Source organism: Ochotona princeps, chromosome 1 (genome assembly GCF_030435755.1).
Source record: "Ochotona princeps isolate mOchPri1 chromosome 1, mOchPri1.hap1, whole genome shotgun sequence".
Classification (NCBI taxonomy): Eukaryota; Metazoa; Chordata; class Mammalia; order Lagomorpha; family Ochotonidae; genus Ochotona; species Ochotona princeps.
In genome coordinates this window covers 19,843,620-19,868,189 of record NC_080832.1, presented here as the reverse complement: position 1 = coordinate 19,868,189, position 24,570 = coordinate 19,843,620, and the positions used below count along the sequence as shown (strand labels likewise).

Sequence of the window (24,570 nt, the reverse complement as noted above, 5' to 3'; positions counted from 1 at the left end):
TTCTTTATTTATACACAAATCATCACAAGCTTTTGCACAACATCCAATTGTTTTATGTTTCTTCATTATAAAAGAATGATAACAAAAACAGTCCGAAAAAACATTATTATTATTATTTTACTTCAGCGAAAATGTTTTCAGCAAGCTGTTACTCATTCAAACCTGCAGTGATGTGGCTGAAGCCAGGAACTCCACGGTTGGCAGCACATGCAGTTACATAGTGACAAGTGGTTTACTTATATCAAAAATCAATTTTCACTAAACATAAACTAATTGATATTACCAAGAGTACAGAATTAAAAGATCATAAATAAAAGGAATTTATACAGCATACCATAGATTCTTTATTAAAGCTTATAATCAGTCATACATTAATTACCATCACCTTCACCTAGTGCTGATTTAATTGTTTTTTGTTCTTTTGTTAAAGGGCAATGAAACGGATCAGGGCACTCAGCCAATGTACAGAGAGTCTTTACAAGAAACTTCCTTTTATCTTTATAAACTCTTTTCTTTCCCTAAATATGTGTGCCGATAAGGGATAGAAGTTTTTATAAACTGTTTTCTTCCCCTAAGTATAAGTGTCAATATAAGGTAGAAATTTTAAGCTATTTTTGGAGCGGGTTCACATGTCTCCCTTTAGAAGATGCCCCATATACTTTCTGCTTTTCATGGTGAGAAATCAAAATGCTTCATTTCATGTGCTGTAACAGTTCAAGCCACATGGGAAACACATTTTTTGTACCTCCATGATTGCCGTCTGTTCCAAGATATTATCAAGCCATTTCTTAAGGAAAACGTTACTTATATTAGGGCAAACTTCAGGACAAAGGTGGGCACATAACAGGATGTTTGGAGCCATTGTGGGCTCAATTGTACTATTGTATGCTTTTAGCTGTGTGTCATAGCCTTACATCGCTAAAGATGTATTTATCATAACATGATTCATCAGTTTGAGGTGTTACACCAGTTACAGGAATCATTTCACATTTGCAGAAAAACCACAACAGCACCCTCAAGAGAGTTCTGTGAAACATCAGAGAGGTGATTGAGTGTCCATACAATGGGCTGAGGCAGCAATGAGGTGACCAGAGACATTCTGCCATGCCTTGCACGTAGCTAGAAACTCCTCGTGGCCTTGCTAACCGAGTAGCAGTGCTCATCACAGACCCATGCCGTCCGACCCAACTGCATGGCTTCCCACACCTGCCAGTCGAGAGATTACTGTTCCATCTTTGGGGAACTTTACCACATTCAGTGGCAAATTTCTTGGAGCTATTTTTAACATTTTTCCCCCTGAAACTCCGTAAGTTAAATTGATTGAAAAATATTTGTAGTAATTTGTATTTTGGGCCTATTAAATGTGATGTTTAATAAGATCAGTATGTAGCACATAAAAACATTTAGTTTTTTAAAGTGTAATTTCTTTATAGTGTAATAGGTTTTCTATATTCGTGAAAACATATTTGTGAAATTCAAGAAGCAAAAAGTGACAATCTTTCTCTTTTGTTGTAATCTAAAATTACTTGGGCAAAAATCCATTAAATTCCTCTGTGCCTCCCTAGTGAGAGGAACACGAAACTGCTTGACCTTTAAGCTTTCTCTTAAGCTTCATTTCTCTAATTCATCATATTCATGCCAGGTTTCCTGCTGTCTAAACTGATCTTTTCTTGATTCTGCTCCTCTTGTCATCATATCCCAAAATTGGAAGTCAGGGAACACCGTTCCACTTGAAGGAGGACATGTATTCTGTCACCCTTGCCTGTCTGAGCCTGGTAACCACTGGAGCTCTGACAATAGCTGCTCGTTGGGTAAGAAAGGGAAAAAAAAATTACACTGGCAGGAATGCCATGTTCTTTAGTTGTAAACACGAAGTGTGGCATTTGAATGCTTTTCCTTCTTAAGGAACAAAATACGTGGTACTGAAGTTTAAACAGTTAAGCAGGGAAAACTGGAGCTACCCTGGGAGCCTGACATAAGGTTCACTTACAGCCAACTGAAAATATGGTTCTTTAAGAGGAGCATCTGGCTGACCTGGGACTGACAAAGATGAAGAATGGGGATGCCATTAAGCTATGAACAGTAGTGATGCATATGTGTTTCATTTCTCAGTGTAGAAACTCAGTGTTTTCTTGACATTGTCTGCCAACTGTAGAATATGTGTAAATAAATACGTAGAGAATATGCATCTGCTAATACACGTGTGCACATCTGCATTCCAACTAAACGTGATCTGTTTTGACACAAAATTGGAGGTCAGATTTCAGTGTGGCTCACATGCCAGCTTATTCTCATTCCCACTATACTTTGAATCATTTCATTCTGTTACCGTTCACCTATCATCTGTCTGCACTCACTTCCCTTCCTAACTTTCATGTATCTAATTTGCCACTGGGGAGTTCTAGGCTTCTTTTTCAGTTGCCCTCTATGGAAATTTTCACTATCTTCCTCACATAAACGGTAGTTTAGTCACTGATCTTACGGCCAAACTTCAAATGCTTTAGAGCAAGTGTGCCGATCTCGAGGCGATGTTGCATAGCAGGGCATGGACCTGGCATCAGCTGAAGATGACGTGAGCCTGAATATTGATGACGAGCTGCCACTGGCCAGTGTCATGTTCTCAGTATATCTTTGTGACTCAGTTTCTTCATTTGTAATGTGATGATAATAATAATAATAATAATAATAATAGTTTGCATGCTAAATTAATTCCAATAAATGAAGAGTAACTGGCATTATTTACTGTGACTTCATGCCAAAACTAGTCTCAACTACTTTGAGATCAGAACAAGAGGAGAAGTTTCTGCAAGCGCTGTTATCTTGGGTAATATGGACATTGGCAAGAAATTTAGCTCTTAAATTGAGGATACCGTGAAAGGCATTGTTTAGACATGTGGTCCTTACTTGTGTCCTGTGTGTGCACATGTGCAGGTTTCTGTGGATGACCGCCTCAAACAGCTTCAGGAAGCGCAGAGAGACTTTGGACCATCTTCTCAGCATTTTCTCTCCAGTGAGTACTGATCCAGTTGCTTGGCTTCCGTAGTATAGTCTTTCTCTTTCATACCGGAAACCATATCCTTAGCTGTAAATATGATACCGCTTCAAAAAGACTTTAGGAAATACAGTTAGCTTTCAATGTCATGTCTCCATGAATGTTTACATATGTATTTATTTTTATATACTTTATATATATAAGGAAAATGGATAGATCTTGACATTAATTAAAACATCATTTTCTACTCATTTGCAGTAAGGTGTTGATATTTTATGAGTCTTCAAAAATGGAAAAAAGATGAACTCATTTTCAGCTACAGTTTTTCTCTTGACATTTGAGATAACTATTTTACAGTATTTTATCATCATTGCTTTTCATATGCAAAGGTTTGGGATTTTCTCATAATAAAGAAGTGATTTTTATGTTTTAATACTTTAAATCGATTTTCATGATAAAGAATGCTTATTCATGTGAAATACGCCTGCAGCTTTTAAAGCAACTTTGTCACTATAAATCTTTTAATCAGAGGACTTTGCTTTAATCAGCTAAGATCATACCCAGCTTTTCTCCTGCTGAAGTATTACTGATTTAGCCAAAGCAATATAAACATTGTTTTTAAAGATTTATTTATTTTTATTGTAAATTCGGAGAGACAGAGAGGAGGAGAGACAGAGAGGAAGATATTCCGTCTGTTAATTCACTCCCTAAGTGGCTGCAATGGTTTGAGCTGAGCCAGACTGAAGCCAAGAGCCAGGAGATTCTTCTGGGTCTCCCACGTGGTGCAGGGTCCCAAAGCCTTGTCCTGTCCTCCATTGCTTTCCCAGGCCACAAGCAGGGAGTTGGATGGGAATTGGGGTGCCAGGATTAGAACTGGCCCCCATACGGGATCCTGGATGTGCAAGGAGAGGACTTTAGCCACTAGGCTATTGCACCAGGCCCAATATAAACATTTTTATGTATTATTCTCTAACTAGAATTTTTAATTTAATAGATCATTTATGAAATTTTGGGATTCTATCCTCACTCACTGCTGAGGATATTGGAAACTGTAGGAGTAAGAGTCATCCAGGGGGAGCTTAAAATTTGTCCTTTGAGCAGAGAGCTGCAGATCTCTGAAAACTAACTTTTCTTTTCTCCTTAAATACCACAATGCCTCATTCTTTTCATTACTGGGGTTAATGACCGAGCATATCAAGTTACACAAAGCTCATATCACAGCTCTTGGCACAAATTGTTTCAGAAAATATTAATAAGTTTTCTTTACTTCCTTTGGCAAATATACATGGAAAGAAAATCAGTTTTAATGACGCTGAAGTGACATTGGAAACTTAACAGAAAATTTGTTTCTCATTGTGGCAACTTCTTTGTCTGTACGACTATGCAGAGATCTACAACAGTGCTGTGCTCCCACAAAAGCCATTACGTTCAGATTTTCTCTTCATCTTTCTCGAGAATGTGAAGCCAACCTCAGGAGAAATTTATAAAATAATTTCTCCCTCTTTGCAGTACTGAAGAGAAGTTCTGTTGTTAACATGGATGAAACGTGACGCTTGGCATCAGCAGCCACTCTCGTTATAGAAATCAAGCTCGTGTTCTGTAGGAAATAAAATATCGTGAAATTCATACACATGCTGAAATTCTAGCACATGGCCTTTAATTGTCTAACATTGTGCTGCGAAGAGGTTTAAACTAGTCAAATCAAAATAATTATTGACAGGTGTGGTGACGTAAAGGCAAAACTCCAGTTAGTAAATTTAACAGTCATTATCCCTTGTTGCTTGAAATACTCGGCTTCATTATATTCCCTGAACTTTTGCCGTAGTTATAAAAGGAGTTTGTTTATTTAGGCCCAAAACAAAAAAAATGACCCATTAGCTTGATGCCAACAGTGCAATGAGGTTAGCTCTAATAAGAAATTCAATATAATTAGTTCTTCATTTTCAGCCCCTTTTTGTTCTTCCATGCATATGGTTGGAAAAAAAGAGTGCTTGTATTTCTAAAGAGGGAGGAATTGTTGAGTAGACAGCTTGCTGTACTAATGTTCCGAAATCCCAAGATCACGTAGGAGTCTGACCTTTTGTTTACTGTCACTCTTGGAATGAGTTGTTTTATATCTCATCACATTTAATTCCTCAGCTATCAAATATAACATATCATATGTGTGTTTCTGGCTTCCTTATCAAAGGTACTTTTGAAAATGCTCAGAGAAGCTTAGAATGCTGCATATTTGTAACATATTAATAGGACATGATTGCAGCCAAAGAGTCACTAGTGTGAAGTGGCTACATGAGATTCATGCGAAGTTTTATTTGAATTTTCTTCTTTAGCATGTTTACCAAAGTTCCTTTATAGCTCCAGATGCAATACGCATCTTCCATAAGTCTTGAAGTAATTGGTTTAACATGGGAATGATGTATTTTTATAAATAAGAAGTAATTGAGATTGTAAAAAATAAATACCTCAGTAAAAAAAAATGCACATAAAATATCAATCACAGTAACGTCTTGCAGAAAAACAAGAACCTGTTTTCTGGGTATTCTGGGATTCTTTTGCCCTTGCTTCTTTACAATTCTTTCTATATATTAATTTTAATTTTTTTTCTGTTTTTAAGCCTTCACATTATTGAATTTGTTTAAATGCCTTCTGCACTCAGTAGCTATCCCTGTGACTATGATACAGAGTACAAAATCTTATTAGTGACTTGGAAAAACTGGTCTTTGAAAATCTACTTTTTAATCCAATCACATCAGATGAAATTAATTTTGGTGTTAGCTTTGCCATGTGATGTATGCAGAGTACAGTTTTCAGATGGCATGTACTTTTTAAACCACGGTAGTTGTAAACATTACATTTATTTTTTAAAATCATTTTTAACAATGGTTTCAGTTCATCAGTGTTGGCGTTAGGAATTGAACCTGCGTTTGTTTCCTTTCTTCATACGGACATGTGAAGCCGCTCTTTGGCCTAGAGCATTTCATACTTGCTGGAATCCAGCTGGAAAGGATAACCGTTCTCATTGGATGTGCTACTAAATGTGTGCAGTTGTTTTGCTTTAAGGCGCACAGCTTTTGAGGTCCCCGTGTTTCTTTGTTTCTTCAGCTTCAGTCCAGCTGCCGTGGCAAAGATCCATTTCCCATAATAAAGTGCCCTATTACATCAAGTAAGTGGATTTTCATTTTCCTTTATGATCAAGAAAATAAAGGTTCATTGATAACTTAAGAACCTCACTGCCCTCTCATAGCTTTTTAAATGAATCAAGTCCTATAACCGGAAGGAAACCATGCATGTATTTAATATGTGAAAAACTTAGTTTAAAAGCCAGAGTGATCTTTTGTCATTTGGTAAAGGAGGTCTGTGTGTATGTTTAAGTGATAATTTTCTAAGAAGATATTAAACTCTGTGGAAAATGACATTTGACACAATTTCGCATATTCTTCCGTCTTAATCTACCAAAAAGGAACATGAGTTTATCATGAAAAGTTAAATATTTTTGAGCTTTTAGTTTTCTTATAGCAATTATCTACATGTTGAGTTTAGTCTCCTTGTTCTTTATTACCTTCTTAGTTTCTCCTTGCTGCCTGCTGTGTCTTCTTATTCTGTGGCATTGTGTAAATTTGTGTGATTTACATATAATTTTTGCATGATTTGCTCCTTGGCTTAATCTTTAATTGTGTGGCAGGAAGGAATGATAAAGTATTACTTCTACAGGTCCTTCAGTCTAGGTTAGCAAAGTTATTGACTTAAAACACAATGTACTATTGATTTACAACTTTGCGGAGCAGAGTTGTAGCTAAGCCTATTTTGTTGTAAGGTGACCAGCATTTTAATTGTGAGAATGCTTACACTATCAAGAGGCATTTCATAGATTTTCTGTGTGACCTCAAACAAGCTGGGCACAGATCTCTGGGCTAAGATTCCTTTATATTATTCTTGAAGGGATAGGGGGCATATCTAAAATTCTACTTAACAGTTTATTCTTCCAACACTATCCTACCTAAAAAAATGTGGATGAAGTCTGTTAGTGAAATATCTAGGTACTTAAAAAAAGGCATAGAAAAATATAATTAAAGTATGTTTATTTTGGTATAATTTTTTTTAAATCCATGCATTTAAAAAAAAATTCCTTATAGAAGTTTGTTATGGTGCTTTCTAATCTGAAATTTATCCTGTGTGGAGAGGGTGTACTTGATGATTGTGAAACCATACAACAAATGTGCTGTCACGATGTTATCTTATGGGAATTTAATATTTCTTGCCATGTGCCCTCTGTGAACTGAATTGTGATGAGAATAAAGTATCCAAGTAATTGATGATTGCTGTTGGATTTGTACTAATATGAATGGAAGGAGACATAAACTGGGCAAATTGACATGCCTGTATTGAAAGAAACATGATCATTAAACCTAAACTAAAACCACACACTTTTATTCTATGTTATGAAAACAATAATAGTGACAATAGTAATAATAATGATAGTATTAAAGAACTAAATAATACGTGTTTCAATTAGAGAGGCAGAATCCTGCTGTTCCCCATGCAATTTGTATGTTAGTTTATATGGCAACAGTCAAATCTGCAGATGAATCAAGAATACAAAGCAACCCATCTTATTATCTTTTTTTAAAATGTATTTGATTTCTTTTAAATGCAGAACTACAGAACTTGAAGGAGATCTATAAAGAGAGATCATCCATATGCTGGTTCACTCCCCGCATGGCTGCAGTGACTGGCACTGGGCTGGGTTAAGGATGTCCAATACCTTCAGTGACCTTCAGACTATAATATCTTTATTTTTATTGCAAAGTGAGATGTACAGAGAGGAGGAGAGACAGAGAGGAAGATCTTCCATCCCATGATTCACTCCCCAAGAGGCTGCAATGGCTGAAGCTGAGCCAATCCAAAGCCTGGACCCCTGAGCTTCCAGGTCTCCCATGTGGTTGCAGGATCTCAAGGCTTTGGGGCGTCCTTGAATGCTTTCCCAAGCAACAAGCAGGGAGCTGGATGGGAAGTGGAGCCACTGGGATTAGAATTGGCACCCGTATGGGATCCTGGCACGTTCAAGGCGAGAACTTTAGCTGCTAGCCTTTTGCTCTGGGCCTCAGGAGTATATCTTCAAATGTCTTCTACATCATCACCAGAAGTTTGGATTTTCTTAAGTGTAACTTTTCTTTTTTAATTAAGTTCGCTTACCCAAGTCTTTGACTACTTTCTCTACTGTATAGCTTAAGAGTTTGTTTCCTCATAAAGAATGAGCATCAAACTTTAGAGATAGAGTTAGAAAAGTCAATATTTCCACATGAAATTTAAACAAATGAGTGAGTAAATATAAATGGAAAGCTTTTCATACATATGTTGCATTTCTGTAAAAGTAATTAGAAGAAAAAACTTAAGAGCAAATTTGGCATGATTATTATAGAATCAGAACTTCCTTGGGGCAAATTAGAACATATCGATTTGGATAACAATATATATATCTATATATATAGATAGATAAGTAGATCTATCTATATATATAGATATATATTGAGAACAAAATGCTATATCTCTTTCATGTTTAATGATATACTGTCACAGCAAGTGTGTGGCAAGTAAGCTATATAATTCCAAGTTGCTATATAGCAAGTAAGTAGGCAGGAGAATGAGCAAGTTTATATTTCATATTTTAATTTTTCAGATTACCTGAAGTACGTTTGGATGGCTTTCTAATGGATTTCTGTTTCTCTTTGTAATTCTTTATTGATATGTTAAAGCTTCTTTTAGAGATTCCATCACTCATTTGTATCTAGAAAATGACAGGATATAAATCTGAACTCTAATAGTATATGCAATGTAGTTCCTCCTATGTGTTAATGCATTAAATTGAAACATATATATATATATTTTAAAGATTTGTTTTATTTTATTGGAGAGTCAGATATATAGAGAGGAGGAGAGACAGAGAGGAAGATCTTCCATCCGGTGATTCACTCCCCAGGTGGCTGCAATGGCTGGAGCTGAGCCGATCCAAAGCCAGGAGACCAGAGTGTCTTCCAGGTCTCCCACATGGGTGCAGGGTCCCAATGCATTGGGCCATCCTCGACTGCTTTCCCAGGCCACAAGCAGGGAGCTGGATGGGAAGCAGGGCTGCTGGGATTAGAACTGGCGACCATGTGGTGTCTCTGCATGAATGAGACAAGGACTTTAGCCACTAGGCTATGAAACATATATTTAAACTGCACTTTCTTTCTAGAGGATAGGTTTTCTTAAAGTGCTGTAATGCCAGCTTATTGCTCATTGTTTAAGAAACTTGGGAATTGGCTTCTGTTTGCCTGCCTAATACACAGAAGTCTGTCATAAAAGCCTGATCTTTTCCTTTGTGTATTTTCAACCATGTGTTTGTATTTTGTACACATAGTCCACTTCCTAATCTATAGGGAGCTTGTGTGATAAAAGCAATAGTGGCTAGCAGCTTTGGTTTGGACTTTTCTAATATGTCACACAAGTCACATCAGGCTAGTTACTTCTCGTTTTGTTCTGTATAGTAGTTGTGGGTAATAATGATCATTGTAATAGATGCCATTTTTGAAGGCTTGTTGGCTAGGTAGCATGCTGAAGCCTGCTCATGACTTCTCTCCTTTCAGCCCCACAGTAGCCCAGTAAGGTTAGGTATTATGTGTTGGTATTATTCCCGTGTAGAGGTGAGACAATAAGCACATGAATAACTGATGAATGTGTACACACACAGCTTGGTTATGATCATTCTCCCAGTAAATAATTTAGCTGGTATTCGAACCCAAGGACTCTATCATACGCTAGAACTCTTGGCTGCCATACAATACTGGCTCCTTGTTGCTGTATCAGACAAGACAGAGAATAGTAATTTTCAGTCACATGGGTCAGTTGGGTAACATGACAGACTATATTAGGAAAGAGAAGAACCATGGGGAAGATAAGAGTAAACATCCATTTTTCCACACTAGAGATCGGTCCCCATTTATCATGTACCTCTTGCTTTCCAGGAACTGAGCACAGCTCTTCAACGACAAAGTCCACCATCCACTTAGTTACTCAGTGCTTTCTGTTGCATTTCATACTGCCTTTGTGTAGGTGTATGCTTTAGGTGTTTAAGTAAGTTTTATACTGTGATGTGTAATATTGCAAAGTATTTTCCATAAATAGGAAGATGTCATTTCTCATTAACACTTCTCGTTGAACCTTAATAGGAGTTCCATGACAGGTAACCAAACAGTATGGCCTTCCTCTGATTTTCCCCATCCTCTTGGTCAAGTTTCTTGCGTGGCTCATATAAGCTGCTCATAGGTCCCATGGGATTTAGCACGTCGATGGTGTTCTGTGTATGGAGCCTTGTCTTTAAGTAAAATGACAACACGGCTGGTAGTTCTCCTCTCTTCCCTGCTTTGTCTTCTCCAAAACCTGAGTACCTGATTCTTCAATTAGCCTTATTCTTTTTTTTTATTTTTTTAAACATATTTTTATTGCATTTCGTTTTTTTAAATTAATTACATTGCATTATGTGATACATTTTTTATGCACTGGAATTCTCCCCACCCCTCCCCACACCCTCCCCCCACGGCGGATTGCTCCACCTTGTTGCCTTTCCATAGTTCAAATTCAGTTGACATTCTTTCATTGGAGGTATTTACCAAGCATAAAGTCCAGCATCTTATTGTCCTGGTAAGTTCAATGGTTTCTTGGTGAGACCATCTCTGGTCTGAAGGTAGAGCCGGCAGAGTATCATCCCAATCAACTAAAAGCCCCAACATAATATTTCCAACCATTTACAACATTGTGGCATTAATTGACATGGTATTGATTAACCAATATGTTAATAGGAAAATGCAGGTGCTCAACCACAACCTGTGACTTCTTCATAGACATTTCAATTCTGGTTTATATTCAACCGTGTTCTATACGCCTTAAAATGACTTAGATTGCTATTCAGCTGTCTCATGCCTATTTTAATTTTAGTATTTAGCAGTTTATAGCCTTGAAGCACGTTTTCGTCTGAAAAACAGTAATATTGTCTCAACCCCAAACAGCCTGTATCTCATGCAATGAGATATTTTGAAGTAATGAATGATATGAGGCAGATTGCTTATGATCTACATCAAAGAATTGTAAGACCTAATGTACTTGTAAGACCCCATGATACTTGGAAATGGGGAGGGAGAGCAGAGAAATCTTACATTACCCTTGAAGGTGTGAGGAAGACGGGAATATAACCTATCAGGATCATAACTGGTAACTCATAGACAACAGACTCGAACTAGCATTAGACAATAGCAAAACTACAAAGGCAAATGGGGGAATCAGGAGTAATCCTAACAACCTCTTAACAGGAGGTCATGCGCATAGAGCAGGGAGGGGTCCCCAGAGTGGAGCAGGCGGACAGGAGGAGGCTTTTATCCCAAACCTGAAGACTCCTAGATCCTTACCAAGGACTATCAGTATGAGCACCAAGGACTACAACCCTACTGCTAAGGAGACCACGGGGAAATGGAGTGCCTTTGGAGACCAAGAACTCTGAGGTCACCCACCCCCAATTGGATCTAGCACATGGGATGGAAGAAGCCCAAATCCTGCCTTGCAGGATCCAAGGTCATTGGAACAACAACCAGGATCCCTGAGCGGTCTGCAGAAACAGAAGAACAGTAAACTTCCTTCAGGACGAGGGAGAGGAGCTTTCTCGGTCCTTGTCTGCTTCCAATTTTGGGTCCCCACCCCCTCTCGTAATAACCATCAGGAGCGCTCCAGAAACCCCTCAAAACAAACAAACAAACAAACAAACAAAACTAGAATAGATAGACAGAGAACAACAAGGAAAGCTTAGAAACAGACAGGAAACAGTCAGCGGGGATACACTTATAACTCACTGGGTGGGACACAAAGATTAGTTACTCCTCACTGGGGTATGGAAGATTTCTCTGCACACCCCTCCTAAACATGCTCACCTAAACTGTTGACATATATCCTGTTGGAATTATAGAGATAGACCACCTGAAAAACAGCCAGGTTCAATTAGCCTTATTCTTGATACAACTGGTCATTCTTTAGTGGTGGGGTTTTATCATCATAACCTCATAGTTCCACAGGTATGGTTTTCCTACTGGAATCCAAAATGCAGTCTTGATTTCTTTACAGGGACCTATGTGCAATGTGTGATCTCATATAAGCAGCTTGAATGTGTACTTATTTTATTAATCATTGATAGTATAAATCTGGTATAGCATATTCTCTAAAACACATTTTTCAAATCTACAATGTATTATACCCAGAACAAATTTTTGGTATTAATGATAAGAAAATGAATAGAATAGAAGAATGAGAAATATACTTGGAACTGTTTTCCCAAGAAGCATTCTGTGGCTCTATCATTATTGAAAGTAAATATTTAAAGCTCACTGGACCAACTCTGTTGAAGGAGAATTAAGAATGAAATTTCTTTATAAAAGAAAGTGCCATGAGATCACTGCATTTCTGAGCTTATAGACCGCCTCACACCTACATGAATACGTCTGCTACCTAGAAAACTGAATAGCAGACAGCCTGCCCTGCAGCCACCAACAGTCAGCAAACCATCAGTGGGAACTTTCTAGCATGTTCATCAATGTCCTGGCTAATTGAGATTATGTGAAGTTACAATCTTCCGAAAGCAGTGAACTAATTGAATCTTAAGAGGAGGTTGACTTTCTTGACATTCATTTATACAGCGCTAGCGCCATGCAATACAATTTTGGCTGAGAATCTACTGGATTACTAAGTTCCATTGCGTTAATAACACCATCAACCTTACTGTATAGCTTGATTTTCAGCATCCAGAATACAGTTAATAAGTGCCTACTGTATAACACAGGGAAATCGTGGGGCCATTAAGAAAAGTAAATAGATGCCTATCCTTTAATTTTGTAGAGCTTAAAATTGTAAATTATCATTAAAAATTAAAAGTACAGAATATTGATTTGGAAATTGTAAAATAAGGGGTGAGTGTTGTGGTACAGCAGTTAAGCTGTCATTTGCACCACCAGCATCCCATGGTAGTGCCAACTCAATTTGAGTTTTAATTGCCACACTTCCAATCTAGATTCATGCTCCATTTTCCTACCTGGGAAAGTGGTGGAGAATGGTTCAATCCCCACATGGGAGATCTAAATGGGGTTCATGGCTCTTTGCATCGGCATGGCCCAACCTTGTCCTTTGAGGCTGTTTGGTGAGTGAACCAGCAGACCTATGCTTCTCTCTGTATCTATCCCTCTCTGTCCTTGTAGGTCTGCCTTCCAAATAAATAATGAATATTTAAAACTTGTGAAATAAACTTAGTGTCTTTTTTCTTTGCTTATCATATAGTGAAATAATAAATATCTTATGGAGCCACATGGAAAAGATTTGAAGTAACTAATCCCTGCTTTAAGAATACAATTGAAAGAGATAAAGGAGTATAAGTGTTTAAAAATCCAAAAGATTAATTTAGCATTAAAAACAAACACAGAAGTCAGTTATAAATTCAACTCTTGTGGGAATACATGTCTGGCAGAGGCAATCTCACGTATGAATATGCATGGCTCCCCCAGGCCCAAGGCAACAACAGGTGCCATACAGGGATACAGATGGAGAGTCTGACTCTCCTTGGTTTGAGACTCCAAGGGCTGAGTGGTGGTGGTGGGATACAGATAGGAGCTGTGACTCCCTCGGAATTCTGGGGTCAGGTGTAAGTATCCCCAGGGTGGAGAATCCTTGAGGATAACTAGGGTGTGCACTTTGATACTCTCCATCTTCTCTGTGTCTAGAAATCAGTCATCTCTGTCCCTTCCCTCAGACCCTGTCACATCAGCTTTGATTATTCTACTACTTATTTTCATGGCTGTTCTATCAGCCATGCCTGCAGTGTTGACATTTTCTATTTAGGGTTGTCATGTAGTCCATTCTTACAGAGCGCTTGGCATGCTTGTGTCTTCGGACTTGCTCCCAAGTATGACATTTGCTAGTCAAATCTAAGTCTTTGAATTATTCATTATTTATGACCTGGTCTTCCTGTCTTGTGTCTTCATTGCCATGAGGAGCTAATGGCATTTTAAAACGCTTATGTATTTTTGATTATTTGAAGAGAAGAAAAGAGAGGGAGAGGAACCATTGGAACCAGGCCAGGCTGATCCCAGGAGCCGGAAATCCATCTAAGTCTTCTGGGGGGGTGGGGTGACAGGCATTCAAGTACTTGAGCCATCACTTGCTGCCTCCCAGGTTTCCCGGTAGCAGTAAGTAGACCAGAAATGAGGTGAACCTTGGTTCCAGACACTCCAATGTGCACACATCCCAAGTGTGGCTTAACCAGCTGTATTACAATGCATGCTTCACTAATGGCATTTTTAAAGGAAGATTTTCTTAGTATTTAGTTTAAGATAGGTTCATACAGCCTGTTTGAATTCTGAGTGGGCTAAATTTCTTCTTGTCATGCTCACACTCAAACCCTTTAGCATTTTCCTTTAAATATACTCTTATGTTCCCAAAATTATAATCATGGTTTCCCACACATGTGCCTGTGAGCAGAGCCTGTGCGCACACCTGCAGGGCACACCAAGCCTTTAAAAGCTTACAGGAGAGTAGAATGTGTGTGTGTGTGTCTTTGTGTGTGTGTTATATGTGAAGAAGTGCGTGTGTGTTTATGCAGTTGCTTACAATCTGAAGAAATCCACATGAAGCCCTTATCCACTTCCCAAACCCCTCCCCAGGAACTTCTCAGCACAGATGCTCGCACACACATGTGCATGTACAAGGTGGAATCAACATTACAGATGAATATACTCCATATTCTTCATTTATTATGGTCTTGGATGAAACAGAAATTGAGCAGACTCTAAATTCCAAAGCAAATATATCCCCTATTAGATTATTAAGAATGTGTTACTGAGGGAAGTGATGTCATCTCAAATCGCAGTATTCCCACATGCCTCAGTCACCTGAATGCGAAATTGATGGGCTAGCAGCTCTTGCTTGATTCTTACATGCAACTTTTGTGAGGACATGCCAAGGGAGTATTAGCTAAGCCTATATATTGCCTCTGCCAATTTTTTTGTGAAGATTTCTATTTTTTCATAGTATCTTTCACTCAAATATACCACAAAACCTACTTAGGAAGTTTCTTGAATCGTGTGTGTGTGTGTGTGTGTGTGTGTGTGTGTGTGTGTGTGTGTGTTTTCTCTGAGAAGCAGTCACTCTGCTTGATGATGTGGGCTCCTTTTTGATAGGATCAATTTGGGTGGAGAGAAGAAGGCAGAAGCCACATAGAAGTTTCTTTTATAGTGATGAGACACAGGAAGTGGACAGTGCAGTATCCCTTTGTGAATATAACTGTGGAAAAATGTACAACCAGGGCATGTGTATTTGTGTGTGCATGTGAGGCTGGCAAGTCATGAACATTTGTATTCTGAGAAGTGTCTTGCTGTGAAAGAAGTTGATAATACAGCACAAGAGTTTTCAAGAACTCATGGAGAAGAATTTACCTTTAATAGGAGAGAAAATAATCCCTCAGTTAGAGAAGGAATCAGGTAGGTGGTCTGGCAAGAAGGAGGAAGTTTGAGTTGATGGTAGCAAGATGATAATCCAGGGGGTATGGTTTGTTTTCTTCGGTTTTTCACTGACATTGAGATAAAATCAGGTACTACTAAGGCAGAAAGAGAAACTTCTCTTTTGGGAATTCTCTTTTGGGAACTGGAAGGCACTAGTGAATAATATTGGGGTCTGATAAGTTTATTGGGAATATAGTTCATTTATCAGCAGCTGGACATGTGTGGTTGGAAAGCAAATATTTAAAGTAACATCAGCCTGCTCGTTGGGTGATTTAGTTTTTTCTTCTTCAGTTGTTTTCATCCACAGCTGCTCAGGTCCAGAAAAAACAGATCATTGGGCTGATCCAGGCTTGGGGTTTGCAAGGAATAGGAGAGAAGCAAATGAGATGATGTCATTTGTAATGATTATAATGATGGCCTGAGGATTCATATTTCGACAGACTCATCAAGAAATATTTTTAAATCCTTATTTAAAAATTGTATCATATTAAGTGCTCAGGCTTAAAATCATATCATTTGTGTTAAAATCCTAGTTCTACTGTGTACGATGTGGCTTTGAGCAGGGTGTCTTGGCACCATCTGCCTTAGTTCCCTGCATCTGTGAAATGGGGATAGTATTTGGGGAGAAGTTATATGAGAAGGTTTAGAACAGATCTTGGAACATAATGAGGATTCCCCAATAGGCTGTTAGCATGATTAATTTTTATACAAGTTAGCCTAATGGTGGAGCCTGTGTGACTCCACCAAAACTCACGTAGGCAGTTTAACTCTGCTGTAAGGTGTTGCTAAGACCATAGCATTTGGAGGCAGTGCTCTTGAGAGCTGATTAAGGCTGGATGAGGCTGTAAGGACAGGGCTCTAATTCAGCAGGATTGTGGCTTTGTTAGAAGGGGAGGCACCTGAGCCATTCAACTTTGACTAGACAGGGTAATGTCATGTTCCACCTTAGAGTGCCCACCAGCAAGAACTTCACCAAATGTTATGGCCCAATTTTGAACAGTTTTGGTCTGCATGCATGAGCCAGGGCAGCTGAGTTACAACCTAATACAACAAGTATATTTTCTTCTACTTTTCTTCCTGTCATTGTCTCATTTCAGAGTCATACCTACAAGTCTCTTTCTCGCATTTGTATTCTTAATATTTAGTTAATTTCTTTTGTTATTAGTTGTTTGAAAGACTAAGAGAGGGAAGACACTGGGAGAGAGAGCTGTCACCTACCATCTACAGCTGCTGAGGTTGGGCCAGGCTGAAGCCAGGAGCTGGGAGCTCAGTCAAGGCCTTGCACTTGGATGGCAGACACACAACTAATTAAGCCATATACTGCTGTGCTTCAGGGTGCATATTAGCAGGAAGTTGGAGCCAAGCGTGGAGCTGGGATTTGAATTTCGGCACTCGAATGCATTTCATGAATGTCCGAAGCAGCATGTAACCTACTTGATCAAACACCCACCTTTGTACTTTTAACTACTTCACTTACATTTAGCTTTTTCTCTCATATGCTTTTGTATTTTTAACTGGAATGGAATAAGAAAAAGCAAATTTCACTAAATCCCATTCTAGGCATATCATTGATTGGATGATAATGTGTAAATCTGTCCAAGAATCATTTTGGGGCAGGGTACCTTTTAAGCATCTATTAAATGTTCCTGAAGAAAACAAAGCTACTCTAATGGGGATAAATGGATTTAAAACATATCCCCAGAGCAACTTGCAAAGTAGTTGTACCTTGCTATCAGTCTGTTTTGTTATACATTAGACATTGTTGTGACAACAAGATTTTTGTGTTTTATTTGTGAATATATAACCTTATTAGTGTTTGTCAGGGAACATTACCACGAATGATCAAATGTAGAGAGATATATTAGTTTATTATCCTTATTTGTTTAGTACTTCATTGAAGTTAATAAAATGGAGGGCCAGTATGTTATCCCATCTGGGACACTAAAGAATGAAGGGGTACATTTAATAATCATATCAGGACACTGATTTATGTCTCCTGGATACAATCTGGGATAATCCAGCAATGTCCCAGGTACTAAAGGGTGGTTTTTAAAATAGGGAGTCTTTACTCTCATATATTATAAAAAGAACATATGTCACACGTATTTCCTGTAAATCATTAATAAGTAACTAGGAAGAAGTTACAGGACCCTTTAGGAGTAAACCAAGTACCACATTTTTGTAGTCAGCAAAGGGATGTGATGTGCCATACTGAACAAGTTGTCTACCCACAAGACAATCATCAGTCGCATGTCTGTGGACCAGAACTATGTTCAATACTATCAGATCTCTGCAGGTTGCAGATTTTAAGATAGCTCGAAGAAAATTTAAGCTCTAAGGATCACACTTTGATTTTGTTTTACCCTGCATCAAAGACTGTCACAGTTTTCTCAATGCAGGCAAAAAAAGAGATGGATAGGATCCCAATTGCCAGTACGTGGGGCACGTTCTCACTGTTGTTTACTTTGCGAAATTTTGGAGTTAGCTCTTATTTGTTATTTTGTTGGATTTTTCACTTTTCATTTCATTCTTTGCCAGACCCCTGTGTCTGTAGCTTTTTTCATAAAAAAGGATTTTCAATGAACCAGAGCATAATTTCATTTTATCAAGCTACTCAATATTAAGCCTTGGTCCCTCTTTATATCTGAGATTAGTGGGCAACTAAGCGGTTGTTATTTTGGGGGGTGGGACAGTGCCACTGCTTTTATTCTGCTTCAGTTGCCACACTCTGAGAACTGGAAGCTTTCTGGCAAGAGGAGCCGAGCAATCTGCAGCTGTTCAAATACTCCTGGCCTTTAGGTTCTTTTTGGATTTTGTTTTAACCCCAAGTCCCCGTCTCCATCATAAACACACGCACACATCCACACACAACTAACTGCATCGACTACTTTTTTTTAAAAAGAGTGCTGTTGGGTAAGCTGCTATTACAGTCTTCCAACCAGAGGCTGTGTTTATTTTCAACGTTGGCAGTTCTGCCTAATGAATCAACTGGTACTGAATCCACAAAGGGAGATGCAGTTTCCCTCCCTCCATCTGTTAGCCAAATGTGCGTGTTCTCTCTGCTCCCCGTTTGTAGTGCTTTTGCTCAACAGAGCCATAAAAAATATATGTATGTGTTCACCTTGAAGCCATGGTCTTTTCCCTACTGGGTAGTCGTATTTCCTCCTCGTGGTTCCATATGGCTTGTGTGAGGTGAAGCACCACACCTATGATTCTAGAGAAAGCATTTGCTGTTTAAGGATAAAATCCCACTCTGCATTACTAATAGCTGCAGTGGCATGCTGGTGTCTTGGTTTGTTCCTTCCCAATGAGTATTCTCTCTGTGGACAATAGCGTTGCCTTGGAGATTCAAATTTATTGTAAGTGGCAACAAGAGGTCACCTCAATCATAGTAGCCTGATTGTCAATGCATGATGAATTACTGGAATTACACTGCATTTCGGCAGAGGCTTCCTTAATTCTCATGGGTGCTGAGGAGGAAATTGTTGCTGAGATTCTGCGTTTTTGTCAAGCTCTGAGCTACACCGTGAATAGTCCAAGTTGAGGTCAAACAACTTTGGTTCTTCCTCCCTGCTCTTTGGGGCAATTCAGATAGTAGAAAATTACAATGATTTTGTTGGTGTTGAGTGGCAGGCTACCATTGTCTCTGCACTAGAGTTAAGAAGCAGGGCAGAGAACGGTGTTGTGGCACGGTGGGTTGAGCTATTACCCGTGAACACTGAATTCCATACCAGAGCCCCACTTCGTGTCCCAGGTGCTCTGTTCTGATCCAGTTCCCCACCCACTTAGTTGGGTCTGGCATCATGTGGGAGACACAGATGGAGTTTCTGCTTCCTGGCTTTGACCAAGTGTGCTTTGTCTGTTGTTGACATCTGGGAAGTGGACCAGCTTTAGGAAAATCCCTTTCTCATTCTGGTAATCTACTTTTCAAAACGTAGAATAAATCTTACAACAAAAACAAAAAGAACCAGTGAATAAGAGCTAGACAACTTTCCAACTGTTTTAGAGGCAAGTCTTCACGCTGTAGGTTTATAATTTTGATTGTGATTTAGAAATTTCTGAAACAGTTTATGTGAACATAGTGATTGTTTCTTTCCCAATGACATAGCCTACTTTTTGATATGAAATATGGGTTTAATATTTTTTATTTGACCTTATGAATATTTTCATATCATTCTTTCTTGCATACTGAACTGTTTTCCTAGCTTACCAGTTTTTCAAGAACTAAGTGTCATCTGAAGAGTCTTTTGAGTGCTATTAAAGGTTATTACTCTATTTTGACCTAGATAGGAGATGCTAAGCTACTTTAAAATACAAGGCTATGATCCTTTGGAGATATGAACTGTCACCATACATGTACACACAGATACAGTAATACACACACACACAATGAAAACTGAACATAAGCACTCCATTTATCTGGATTGTTCCCCAAAGACTTCCAGCTCATGTATGAATTAGTTTTGACATTTATACGAAGAAGAAAGATCATGGGGAAAATCGTTCAAGTTATGCAGGTTATTACAAATGAGTAGAGATGGGAGCTGACAAGTGAGGGTGAAGTCAACAGGACAAGAGAGAGGGACGACTCTAAGGGACGTGGGGCATCCAGGGACTCAGGAAATTGAACGAACACACTTGCACTGAGAAAGTAGAGACCCCTGCCGAAGAGGAGGGGTTTTGTTCAAAGTTAAAACTGTTCAGTTCTCTGTTTTTTTTAAAATTTGCTTGAAATTTCTAATGTGTAGAAATTCTTCATATCACATCTGCTGTCAGGGGATTTGTACTGATTCTAATGGACATTTACTTAACAGAGTACAACAGTTATGGAACTTAACTGATCTGGTCACAGAGCTGTCACACTTTGTAATCAAGGCTTTAATTCTTCGATGCAGTTCTTTCTGAAATGGGTGTAATGAAACCTTTTCGTAAGAAAAATTGTTCACCTAAAATTTGTTATTGATGTTTCACATATTAAGTGATAATTGGACATTGAGTTTCTTAGTGATTATATGATGTGATAATTTTTTATTTAAACATTTGGAAAAAAAATTTTCTACTTAGCTTTTTTTTTGCTGTGTGCCTACATTATGTGTATAAGCCATTGTTTCTGTTTAAAGCTTTATCTTTTTTTCCTAGCCATCAAACACAAACAACCTGTTGGGATCATCCTAAAATGACTGAGCTCTTTCAGTCCCTTGGTGAGTATTGTTTTAATTAAAGAATGAACCTAAATAACTAAGACCTTTGTGGGGTTTTTTTGTTTGTTTGTTTGTTTGTTTTTAAGGAAAGGTGCTGACATTGTGTCACAACAGGTTAAACTGCCACTTATAGGTACAAGCTTCACATGTGGGCACAAATTCAAGTCCTGGGTTCTCCATTTGTGATCCAGCTCAATGCTAATGCACCCAAGAAAGCAGTGGAAGATGGCCTACGTTCTTGGTCCCCTGCCACATGGGTGGAAGACCCAATAGGCATTGTGGTCATTTGAAGAGTGAGTCAGCAGATGAAAAATGTCTCTCAGAAAGTGTCTCTACTTCTCTCAGTAACTCTGCATTTCATATAAATAAATAAGTGTTTAAAAATATTGATTGCAAAGGTAGAGAGAGAAAGTTTGAGTGCAGGTGTACAAGAAAGATATCAGTATTGATTTCCACCTGCTGGTTCATTCCCCAAAGGCTTGCAAATAGTCAGGGCTGGGCCATTCTGTAGTCAGAAGCCAGAAACTCCATCTGGGTCTCTCTCTTGGGTGGTGGGAACCCAAGCACTTGGATCATCACCTGCTGCCTGCTAGCCAAATTAGCAAGAAGCTACAGTGGCAGTCTGAAGTAGATGTGACTTGTACCTAATAAGGGATGCAGGCATCCCACGTGCTGAATTAACCACTGGGCCACAAGGCTAGCCTGCAGAACTCTATTTTAGAATTAAAACTAATCACCAGATTTTGTTACATGACATGTTATGTTGAAAGAATCATTAAAACATAGTGAATTTCCAAAGGAAATACAATAAAAATTTTTTGATCTGCTAATCACTTCTAAAGTGTAAAAATTCTTCATGAAAGTCTCAATAAATCAATACTGCTTGTCGTCTTAATAAAATGTGTGATTTGAAATATCCTAAACCAAAATGAGTTAACTTAAAAAAGAAAATGTAATTATATATTTTACTTGCCTGATGTTGATTCGTGGATAGCTAAGGGGCTACAGGAGGAGACTGTTAGAAAGTGGCACAGAAAACCAGGGCACCAAATGTTGGGAGAGTGGCATGGAAGCAGAAAAAATGGAGCAAACTCAGCCAAACTGAATTCATTTGAGACAAATTCCAAGAAACTGCCAGCTGCAGAGTCATAGATGGAGTGGCCATGTGGCAGAGGCCCATTTCATCAGTAGGCTGGATTTTTTATTGTTTGGATCTTAGGGGTATTACTAGGGCTGGAGGAATTCTAAGATAACGCAGGAGTAGGTGGGGACTGTGCCCACTTTTTGCAGACATTTCACCTTTGGTAGGTATTGCTCCCTGGGCGCAAGTAAGTTCAGAGACTGGGCTAGGGGTGTTTAGACTGGTCTTTTGAAGTACAGTGTAAGAGACTGTGCTCAGAGATTCTCTGTTTACTATCCTGAGGGCAAAAGGGGCAGACTTGTGTTCTTGTTCTCTACAGGGACAACAGCACCCTAAACACTGCTCTCCTGTGCTTATTTCAACAATGGGATGCCCCTTTTATCTCTTTCACTATTAGAGCTCTCCTTGAGCTTTCATTTGGGTGGATCAAAATGCCACAAGAATTGAGCAAACAGAAAAAAAAATGAGTCACTTTAATTTGTAAAATCAGGGAGCAAATTTTGATAATTTCTGAATATTCTTACTCTGAGTCTTTGATATTCCGCCTTTAGGGTTCAAAGAAAGAAATTGTAGCATCCATTGTTTTCAACGATTGAGCATTGATTATAAGAGTACTTTACTTGGACCTTAAAAGGGCAGAGACAATCAATAGACCGTGATGGACAGAGTATAGAAATTAGTCCAGCGCTGAGTACTGAGATAGACAGCATGGTTTGAAAGAAGGCTGATTGTCCTTGGAGAACTGAATTGCAGGAGAATGCCCCTCTGCCTGTTGTTTATCAGTCTGTAACAATGGCTATTTTTCCTTTTTATCTTATGTGATACTGTTCTGCCATAAGCTCATGACCAACATTCTTATAACAAAATTCAGTTAAGGAGCTAAAAACTTAATAGATTTATATCATCAATGTTTTCTGTGATTTAGGAGCAGTTATTAGTCAACATTTTAGCATTACCCAAGAGGAATGACTTATTAAAGAAAAAGCTTTATTCTTTGGAAGTTTATAGTTCAAGATTGTGCAGCAGCATTAATCTGGCAGGCTGTGATAATGATAGAATATGTGTGGAGGGAGGAGCATAAGGCTGGCAGGGAAGCAGAGATAGAAGCTAGGCTAGTTCATCTTAACCAGCCAACCTCACAGAAATGTTCCCAGAGAGCAAATGCCCATTGAGTTAAAGACCTCCCACTGGTTCCAACTCTAGATGCCATAATTTGCTTGTATCAAATCTCCACCCCTTGTTCTCTGACCATTATTAACAAGACTCAAGAGGCAAACCTTCAATAGATAGGCCTTTGGAGAATATTCAACCCTTGCACAATCTTAATCATAATAGGGTATTACACAGTCTTAATAGGAATTTCAGAATTTAAATCCCAAAGACTTCAGTAAAATGGATCTTCTAAGCTTAAATTCAGTGCAGACTAAACAACCGTGTAGAAATGCAATTGGACTAAATAGTTTTATCTAATGATGATAGACTAAGACAAGAAATGCAGCAAGGGCTATCTGTTCAGATTGTTCTTGACCTCTCCATGTGGCATTTCTTTCCTTCAGGTATAAGGCAGAACATGACTAATTTGAAGTTCTTTGAGGGAGAAAGGAATAGGTTACTTGGCTTAAAAAGAATTCTGTTTTCTCTCTCCTGCATTGGGAAAGGAGGATTCAGATATTTGTAATTCACTTTTAGGAGGGAAAGATAGGCAGGAGACCAGAAGATGGGAGAGATTGAAAGACTTTACTTCTGGGGCCCCTCCAATTCTCTTCAATTCAGCCCACCAAGATGATGTACTTTGGAGTAAAATGTTTGGAGCCATGATATGTTTTTAAACATGCTTCTTACATAATTTTCTGTTCAGCCCTGCTTTGAAATGTACCTCAAAATGGTGTCACTTTTCATAAAGTTATTTTCTTAAATACATTTTGTGGAATTTATTAGGAAAGAAGTTTTATTGTGGACAGACATGTTTTTCCATTATCTGATGGAAGCAAAAACATTGTTGGTATTCAAAGTTTCATGCTATGCCTGTGCTTGAATTGTTCTCTTTTCTATTTCAGCTGACCTGAATAATGTACGTTTCTCTGCGTACCGTACAGCAATCAAAATCCGAAGACTGCAGAAAGCCCTGTGCTGTGAGTTGTACCTTCAGTTAATCATTGTGTTCTCTGGATTTTTTTTATTATGACAAAGATAAATGAAGGTGATAGCACTTAGTTATTCTGGTTTTTGGTATACTTCACTCAAGGAATTGACTGTTTTTCTGTTATAGCTTTACTATTTGTCCCATCATGCACTAGTGGGCCAGTGAATATGTGTTGTCTTCAGTGGCAGAACAAAATTAGCCAAAATATAGGTGCAATATAAAAAGTGTTTTCAAAATTATGCTGCCACCTAGTCTGAAAAAACCAAGACATGGAAGCAAAGTCGCTACCCTTAAAGACTTTTAAGGCTCCAAATCATTTGACACTATGTGGTCATGCAATAAAGAAATGATGATAAGTCACCTTCTTGATCCATACTTGAATTTGTATTTTGGCAAATTGGAGACAAGTTTGCTTTCTTTTAAATATATCTGAAGATAATATTATCTATGAGTTTTTCCCTGTGAAGAATATTGTGGTAGTCTATAGTTCTCTTTTATTAAAAGGTTATTGTCTGCCCTACCCCCAAATA

General features: G+C 38.4%; 1 protein-coding gene across 7 annotated transcripts in view; it reads left to right on the top strand.

Moving 5' to 3' along the window:
- Nucleotides 1–24,570, top strand: part of UTRN (utrophin) — a 507,084-nt gene that overhangs the window by 410,357 nt on the left and 72,157 nt on the right. For all 7 annotated transcript variants that reach the window (XM_058667660.1, XM_058667612.1, XM_058667721.1 and 4 more), the window contains 4 exons: nucleotides 2,932–3,010; nucleotides 6,095–6,155; nucleotides 20,695–20,756; nucleotides 23,955–24,029. In XM_058667660.1, the coding sequence (XP_058523643.1) occupies nucleotides 2,932–3,010; nucleotides 6,095–6,155; nucleotides 20,695–20,756; nucleotides 23,955–24,029 (277 nt within the window). The remainder of the gene's footprint in view (nucleotides 1–2,931; nucleotides 3,011–6,094; nucleotides 6,156–20,694; nucleotides 20,757–23,954; nucleotides 24,030–24,570) is intronic.